This window comes from Somniosus microcephalus, chromosome 4 (genome assembly GCF_052327205.1).
Source record: "Somniosus microcephalus isolate GS21.2 chromosome 4, FLI_Smic_1.0, whole genome shotgun sequence".
Classification (NCBI taxonomy): Eukaryota; Metazoa; Chordata; class Chondrichthyes; order Squaliformes; family Somniosidae; genus Somniosus; species Somniosus microcephalus.
In genome coordinates, this window is record NC_140990.1 from 151,033,852 (window position 1) to 151,043,103 (window position 9,252).

Genomic DNA, 9,252 nt, shown 5'->3' on the forward strand with positions numbered 1-9,252 from the left:
CTTCCCCCTTCCCTCTCTCCCCCTTCCCTCTCTCCCCCTTCCCCCTTCCCTGTCTCCCCTTCCCCCTTCCCTCTCTCCCCTTCCCTCTCTCCCCTTCCCCCTTCCCTCTCTCCCCCTTCCCTCTCTCCCCCTTCCCTCTCTCATGGTTCCCGACTCCAAGCAACTTTAACTCAGTCTTGTCTAATGGTCCCGATTCGTCCCGCCTCCAACAGGCGGGATAGGTCGTTAAGGCGCTTAACAAGCACTAAATAGCCTCTATAATCTAGTGGCAGCATGGTGGCATAGTGGTTAGCACTGTTGCCTCACAGCGCCAGGGACCCGGGTTCGAATCTGGCCTCGGGTGACCGTCTGTGTGGAGTTTGCACATTCTCCACGTGTTTGCGTGGGTTTCCTCCGGGTGCTCCGGTTTCCTCCCACAGTCCAAAGATGTGCGGTTAGGTTGATTGGCCATGATAAATTGACCCTTAGTGTTAGGGGGATTAAATACGTGGGGATAGGGTGAGACATGTGTTGGTGTAGGGGTTACGGGGATCGGGTGGGGTATGTGTCGGTACAGGCTCGATGGGCCGAAATGGCCTTTATCTGCACTGTGGAGTTTCTGTGATCTGTGATAATCCTATTTTGAAAGGCCCTTGCGAATTTAACCCTTTTCCCACGTGAAACACACCTGGTGGGAAACACGATGGTGAAACCTGGCGGGAGCACTATTGGATTGCTGACTATCAGCTGCAGGTCAACCATTAAAGAGGAGATTTGATCAGCCATCATTTGCAGGTGGCAGGACTTTGTTGTCTCAGGTCTGGGGGAAATTTTAGAAGGCATAACCACAGCTGTGGAAGTTTGGAGCCTGACACCCATCTCCAGTGTGACCTCCTGGGAAACCCCTCTCTCCACCCTCACTGAGCGCTTCCTCAACTGAGGCATATACCAGAAGCATGGGAGCCATTAATTTCCTTCCCATCTGGGCATTAGATGAGCTCGAGCACCAGCCGCAGCACCAGCAGAACCAGGTTCAACAGCAGCACCAACAGGAGCAGCAGCAACAGGAGCGCCAGGCTGCTGCTCACCCACCTGAAGCTGCACAGGCCAGAAGGGGCCAGCGCTTGGAAGCCTGTCGGCGCCTGAGATAGCCCCAAACAGGGTCTACAGACACAGGGTCAGCTACCTTACCATGTCTGAGCAGCAGTGCCAAAGGCGGCTCCAACTTTCGCGAGAGGTAGTGAGTGACATCTGCGCAATGCTGTAACAAAGTGAGAATGAAGGAGTGAGTGTAGAGGTTCCATAGCATCGATACTTAGAAGGAGAAAAAGATGGAGTGAGGTGGCAAGACCAAGGGCCCTCCCTGTGTGTTGTCAGTTGTTTGCAAAGCATCAGAGTGATAGGGAGTGTGAGGGCTGCATAGTGGAATAGTTATGTGAATGTGACCATAGAGAGAAAAGGAATGGGTAAGGGTGCATGGATGTCAGTGTTAAGTGGGATGTGGAGGAAGAGATTGCTGAAGCTGAGTGCTGGTAAGGAAAGGCAATGGGGATCAGATTGAGGGTGATGGGAAAACCATACTCACTTTTCCAGTGCGGAGAAGGTCATGAAATCTCTTGCGGCACTGAATCCAAGTTCTGCGGGTGACTCCCATGGAGTTGACCTCAGCCACCTGCCTCCACACTGCCTTGGTCTGTTTGGGAAGCCTCTTCCTGTAGAAGGGAAGAGCACCTCCCTGTTGGCTGCAGCCCCATCTACTAAATCCTGCAAGGCCACTTCGTCAAAACGAGGAGCTGATCTGGGTCTCCCGCTGCTCATGGTGCCTCCAGGTCCCTCTCACTCCACAGTCAAAAAGCTTGGCAGTCTGCAGAAGAAGCAAGGCTTGCTGTAGACCTTAAATGCAGCAGCAATGATGATGTCATCGGAGGCAACTTTCAGTCAGGAGAAACTCATTTGCCAAGGGTTCCCGCACGTTGGAAATCAATTGGACAATTAAGTTAAAATTGCATCAATCTCCCACATCCATTTAGATTCGTGTGGATAACACAAAATGCGGATTACATGACACCAACCCGCACCTGAATGAAAATCCAGCCCTATGCCTCTATTTATAAAACCAAGGATCCCATGGGCCATTTTAACAGCCTTCTCAACTTGCCCTGCCTGCTTCAGAGATTTGTGTGCGTACGCCCCGAGGTCAATCTGTTCCTGCACCCCCTTTAAAATTGTACCATTTAGTTCATATTGCTTCTCCTCATTCTTCCTTCTATTCATTAAACTTCATCTGCCCATTTCAGCAGTCTGTCCCTGTCCTGAAGTCTGCTACTATCCTCCTCACTGTTTACTACATTTCCGAGTTTTGTGTCATCTGCAAACTTTGAAATTGTGCCCTGTTTTCCCGAGTCCAGGTTTTCAAAATACATCAATGAGCAGTGGTGCTTATACCGAGCCCTGGGGAACACCACTGTGCACTTCCCTCCAGTCTGAAAAACAACCGTTCACCACTACTCTGTTTCCTGTCACTTAGCCAATTTTGTATCCATGTTCCTTTTATTCCATGGGCTTTAATTTTGCGAACAAGTCTATTATGTGGCACTTCATCAAACGCCTTTTGGAAGTCCATGTTGGAAGTACATAAACTGCACTACCCTGAGCGACCCTCTCTGTTACTTCATCAAAGAACTCAATCAAGTTACTCAAACACGATTTGCCTTTTGTGTCAGCCATGGCTCAGTGGTTAGCACTCTCTCGCCTCTGAGTCAGAAGGTTGTGGGTTCAAGTCCCACTCCAGGAACATGAGCATAAAAATCTAGGCTGACCCTCCCAGTGCAGTGCCAAGGGAGCACCGCACTGTCGGAAGGGCAGTACTGAGGGGGTGCTGCACTGTCGGAAGGGCGGTACTGAGGGAGCGCTGCTCTGTCGGAGGGGTAGTACTGAGGGAGTGCTGCACTGTTGGAGGGGCGGTACTAAGGGTGTGCCGCACTGTCGGAGGGGCAGTACGGAGGGAGCGCTGCACTGTCGGAGGGGCAGTACTGAGGGAGCGCCGCATTGCTGGAGGGGCAGTACAGAGGGAGCGCTGCACTGTCGGAGGGGCAGTACTGAGGGAGCACTGCACTGTCGGAGGGGTTGTACTGACGGAGCACTGCACTGTCGGAGGGGCAGTACTGAGGGAGCGCTGCACTGTCGGAGGGAGCGTTGCACTGTCGGCGGGGCAGTACTGAGGGGGCGCCGCACTGTCGAATGGGCAGTACTGAGGGAACGCTGCACTATTGGAGGAGCTGTACTGAGGGAGCGCCGCACTGTCGGAGGGGCAGTACTGAGGGAGCGCCGCACTTGAAGGGGCAGTACTGAGGGAGAACCGCACTGTCGGTGGGGCAGTACTGAGGGAGCGCCGCACAGTCGGATGGGCAGCACTGAGGGAGCACCGCACTGTCAGAGTCAGTACTGAGGGAGCGCTGCACTGTCGGATGGGCAGTACTGAGGGAGCGCTGCACCGTCGGGTGGGCATTACTGAGGGAGTGCTGCACTGTCGGAGGGGCAGTACTGAGGGAGTGCTGCACTGTCGGAGGGGCAGTACAGAGGGAGCGCCGCACTGTCGGAGGGGCAGTACTGAGGGAGTGCTGCACTGTCGGAGGGGCAGTACGGAGGGAGCGCCGCACCATCGGATGGCCAGTACGGAGGGAGTGCTGCACTGTCGGAGGGTCAGTACTGAGGGAGAGCCGCGCTGTTGAGGGGCAATACTGAGGGAGCGCTGCACTGTCGGAGGTTGCAGTACTGAGGGAGCGCCGCACTGTCGAAGGTTGCAGTACTGAGGGAGCGCCGCACTGTTGAAGGGACAGTACTGAGGGAACACCGTACTGTCGGATGGGCAGTACTGAGGGAGCGCCGCATTGTTGGAGGGGTGGTACTGAGGGAGCGCTGTACTGTCGGAGGGGCAGTACTGAGGGAGCTCTGCACTGTCGGAGGGGCAGTACTGAGGGAGCGCCACATAGTCGGATGGGCAGTACTGAGGGAGCGCCGCATTGTTGGAGGGGCAGTACTGAGGATGTGCCGCACTGTCGGAGGGCAGTCCTGAGGGAGTGCTGTACTGTCGGAGGGGCAGTACTGAGGGAGCGCCGCACTGTCGGAGGGGCAGTACGGAGTGAGTGCCGCACCGTCGGATGGCCAGTACGGAGGGAGTGCTGCACTGTCGGAGGGTCAGTACTGAGGGAGAGCCGCACTGTTGGAGGTGCAGTACTGAGGGAGCGCTGCACTGTCGGAGGTTGCAGTACTGAAGGAGCACCGCACGGTCGAAGATGCATTACTGAGGGGGCGCTGCAATTTCAGAGGGGCAGTACTGAGGGGGCGCCGCACTGTTGACTGGGCAGTACTGAGGGAACGCTGCACTATTGGAGGGGCTGTACTGAGGAAGCACCGCACTGTCGAAGGGGCAGTACTGAGGGAACACCTCACTGTCGGAGGGTCTGTTCTGAGGGAGTGCTGCACTGTCGGAGGGGCAATACTGAGGGAGCACCACATTGTCGGAGGGGCAGTACTGAGGGAGCGCCGCACAGTCAGAAGGGCAGTACTGAGGGAGCGCAACATTGTTGAAGGGGCAGTACTGAGGGAGCGCTGCACTGGCGGAGGGGCAGTACTGAGAGAGTGCTGCACAGTTGGATGGGCAGCACTGACGGAGCTCTGCACTGTTGGAGGGGCAGTACTGAGGGAGCGCCGCACCGTCGGATAGGCAGTACTGAGGGAGTGCTGCACTGACGGAGAGGCAGTACTGAGAGAGCGCCGCACCGTCGGAGGGGCTGCACTGTCGGAGGGGCAGTACGGAGGGAGTGTTGCACTGTCGGCGGTGTATTACTGAGGGAGTGCCGAAGGGGCAGTACTGAGGGAGCGCCGCACAGTCGGAAGGGCAGTACTGAGGGAGCGCCGCATTGTTGGAGGGGCAGTACTGAGGGAGCGCTGCACTGTCAGAGGGGCAGTACTGAGGGAGCACTGCACTGTCGGAGGGGCAGTACTGAGGGGGAGCCGCACTGACGGAGGGACAGTACTGAGGGAGCATCACACTGTCGGAGGGGCAGTACTGAGCGAGTGCCGCACTGTCGGAGGGGTGGTACTGAGGGAGCGCTGCACTGTCAGAGGGGCAGTACTGAGGGAGCACTGCACTGACGGAGGGACAGTACTGAGGGAGTGCTGCACTGTCGGAGGGGTGGTACTGAGGGAGCGCTGCACTGTCAGAGGGGCAGTACTGAGGGAGCATCACACTGTCGGAGGGACAGTACTGAGGGAGCACTGCACTGTCGGAGGGGCAGTACTGAGCGAGTGCCGCACTGTCGGAGGGGTGGTACTGAGGGAGCACTGCACTGACGGAGGGACAGTACTGAGGGAGCATCACACTGTCGGAGGGGCAGTACTGAGCGAGTGCCGCACTGTCGGAGGGGTGGTACTGAGGGAGCGCTGTACTGGCGGAGGGGCAATATTGAGGGAGTGCTGCACTGTCGGAGGGGCAGTACTGAGGGAGTGCTGCACTGTTGGAGGTACCATCTTTCGGATGAGACTTTAAACCAAGGCCCTGTCTGCCCTTTCGGGTGGAGGATAAAGATCCACTATTTCGAAGAAGAATAGGGGAGTTTTCCCTGGTGTCCTGGCCAAAATTTATCCCTCAACCAACACCACTAAAAACAGATGATGTGGTCATTATCACATTGCTGTTTGTGGGAGCTTGCTGTGTGCGTTTCCTACATTACAACAGTGACTCCACTTCAAATAGTACTTCAATGGCTGTAAAGTGCTTTGAGATGTCTGGTGCAAATCTTTCTTTAATAAATCTGTGCTGACTTTGAAATTGGCGTTTCCTACATTACAACAGTGACTACACTTCAAAAGTGCTATTTTGACTGTAAAGTGCTTTGAGACGTCCAGTGGTCGTGAAAGGCACTATATAAATGCAAGTCTTTCTCTTCTTCAGGGTATTAGAAGAGGAGGGTTTGTAGACCAAACATCACGCCAAGATCTTACGGAGTCACGCGATTCATCAGGACCTGAATATCATCGGATTTTGAATATGGAAGGAAAAAGCACCGTTCGCAGCGGGGAGAAACCGTACATGTGCTCAGTGTGTGACTGTGCCTTCAGCCGCTCGTCCAACCTGGCGATACACATGCGCAGTCACACCGGGCAGCAGCCGTACAAATGTCCGGACTGTGGGAAGGGGTTCAATTACCCGTCTGAGCTGGAGACTCATCGACGCAGTCACACCGGGGAGAGGCTCTTCAGCTGCTCCGTGTGCGGGAAGGGATTCACTCGCTCCTCCCACCTGCTGACCCACCGGCCTGTCCACACCGGAGAGAGGCCGTTCACCTGCTCCGTCTGTGGGAAGGGATTCACTCAGTCCTCCCACCTGCTGACGCACCAGCACATTCACACCGGGGAGAGGCCGTTCCTGTGCTCCATCTGTGGGAAGGGATTCACTCAGATGTCCAACCAGCTGCGACACCAGCGAGTTCACGCCGGGGAGAGGCCGTTCCTGTGCTCCGTGTGCGGGAAGGGATTCACTCAGTCATCCACCCTGCTGCGACACCAGCGCACTCACACCGGGGAGCGGCCGTTCACCTGCTCCGTGTGCGGGAAGGGTTTCACACGGTCTTCCCACCTGCTGACACACCAGCGAGTTCACACTGAAGAGAGGCCCATTAGATGCTCCGCCTCTCGCGCTGCTTCGGAGGTGACCGTGGGGTCTGGGAGCACAGGGGGTGAGGCCGTTTCTGGGAGCGTTGTGACAACTCCTGGTGCCTGGGATGAGTGGGAGAGGGGCCCGGGGATCTGGGAGCATTGGGGAGGGAGAGTCCTAGGGGCTGAGAGGACTGGAGGCGATTCTGGGATTGCGGCACACTGGGAGGGGGACCGCTGGGTCTGGCAGCACTGGGGTTGGTCACAGGATGCAGGAGCACTGGGAGGACACTAGGGATTTGTGAGTACTGGGACGGGAATTCCAGGAAGCTGAGAGTGGGACACTGTGGTCTGACGGTGCAGGAGTTCCCTGGGGCTGGGATTGGGGGGATCGGGGCCAGGGGCATGGGCCCAATCTCCAGTTGGCCACCCTGAGACCACCATGTACCTGTCGCCAACTGTGCTGCCACCGGTCAGTAACACAACCCCGTCTCACTCACTGACCCTCCCCCCCATCCCACTCTCTGCCCCCCCTTTCACCGTCCCACTCCCTGACCCCCCCTCTCCCCGTCTCACACCAGTTGCCAGTACCGGCCTTAAACCATTCGCCATGTTATCAGTGTATTTTCCACCTTGACACTCTTTAATATAAATTTCCATCGACAAATAAAAATTACCTAATAAAATGCTCAAAAGCTCACGTGTTTACACCGTTAAATGTTAGAAATAACATCAAAGTTACATCATGGAGATAGGCCAGTCAGCCCGACCAATCCGTGTGAGAATTTACCCTCCACACGAGCAAATAGTCCGGATCACGTTGACCTCTTTTCCTTCATCCACCTCGCCAATCTAATCTTGAACCCGGACATAGTTTAATCACTAATCCTGAAAGTGAGTTCCACAGCCTCACAGCTCTGAGTGTAAAGAAGTTTTAAAAAATTTGTTTATGGGATGTGGGCGGCGCTGGCAAGGCCAGCATTTATTGCCCATCCCTAGTTGCCCTCGAGAAGGTGGTGGTGAGCCGCCGTCTTGAACCGCTGCAGTCCATGTGGTGATGGTACTCCCACAGTGCTGTTAGGGAGGGAGTTCCAGGATTCTGACCCAGCAACAATGAAGGATCGGCGATATACTTATACGTCAAGATGGTGTGTTCCCATGTGCCTGCTGCCCTTGTCCTTCTAGGTGGAAGAGATCGTGGGTTTGGGAGGTGCTGCCGAAGAAGCCTTGGCGAGTTGCTGCATTGCATCCTGTCGACTCTGTTTCTCATTACTGTTCTAAATCTCTTACATTTATTCTTGTATCTATTGCCTCCTTTCCCAACTTCTGAAAGGAGTCGATTTCTATCTCCCCTGTACCATCCTTTCATAAGTTTAAGCACTTCTGTTATATCGCTCTGTAATCTGTGGTGTTCCAATGAAAAGAAGTCCCAATGTTGAAGTTTTTCATTGTATTTTCATACACCAGGCAGCATCTGATGCTGCACCCTCTCGATAACCTCAGTGTGGAGCCCAACGCTGCACAGTGTACTCTACCCAATAGATACTTAAAATCCAAAGAAAACTAAGGTGCTGCCTTTAATGTCATAGGAATCTGCACCTCAAAAGTTTTTAAATACCTTTGAATTGCCAAAATGGTCCCTTGGCTTTCCCTGATGAGGAATAGTTTTAACTGAATTGGGAGCCAAATTGAAAAGGGGAGGGGGCTTGCTGTGATTGACATGGGCGGCGGCCAATCAGGAAGAACTCAAATCCAATTAATTTCCTCTGATTTGAATTAGTTGGGAAAAAAGCTAACGAGACTCCACTTTTTCACACCTCCAAAAACAGTCTTTGTTCTGCCTTTGGGATTTCGGGAAAAGAGACCACAGGTGCTGGGAATCACTGCTGTTTAATGAGATTAAGGAACAGTTAATACAATGCTGGGAATCACCGCTGCTAAATGGGATTAAGGAACAGTTAATACAATGCTGGGAATCACCGCTGCTAAATGGGATTAAGGAACAGTTAATACAATGCTGGGAATCACCGCTGTTTAATTGGATTAAGGAACAGTTAATACAGTGCTGGGAATCACCGCTGTTTAATTGGATTAAGGAACAGTTAATATTTTAAATGTGAAATTTAACTAAAATAAAGATTTGAAAATTCAATCCTCAATTTGCTTTCAAGTCTTTCGGACAAACAAAGATACTGAGAAACGGTCAGGGGTTGAAGGAGCCTTTCTTCCACTTGGAGGCACCGACTGATCCAGGACATGAAATTCAGTCTAAAGGTTCGATGGCCTCAACTTATGGTAAAGTGTCGATTCAGTGCACAAGGAACGGATTTTCACCCTCTCTTTTCTCTCCACTGCTGGAGGGATGGACAAAAGAGCTGAACTCCTGAGGTGAGAGTGACTGCCCTTGACATCAAGGCAGCATTTGACCGAGTGTGGCATTGAGGCACCCCAGTAAAACTGAAGTCAATGGGAATCAAGGGGAAAACTCACCACTGGCTGGAGTCATACCTAGCACAGAGTTGATGGTTGTGGTTGTTGGAGGCAAATCTTCTAGGGCATGGGTGCAGTGATTCTTCAGTGCAGTATCCTAGGCCCAACCATCTTCAGCTGCTTCAT

General features: G+C 53.8%; 1 protein-coding gene across 1 annotated transcript; it reads left to right on the top strand.

Moving 5' to 3' along the window:
• Positions 1–5,939: 5,939 nt before the first annotated feature.
• LOC147119921 (uncharacterized) lies at positions 5,940–8,795 on the top strand. Its single transcript, XM_085985314.1, has one exon. It carries the CDS (start codon positions 6,032–6,034, stop codon positions 6,929–6,931), a length of 900 nt encoding a protein of 299 aa, XP_085841440.1. The 5' UTR covers positions 5,940–6,031; the 3' UTR covers positions 6,932–8,795.
• The last annotated feature ends 457 nt before the right edge of the window (positions 8,796–9,252 follow it).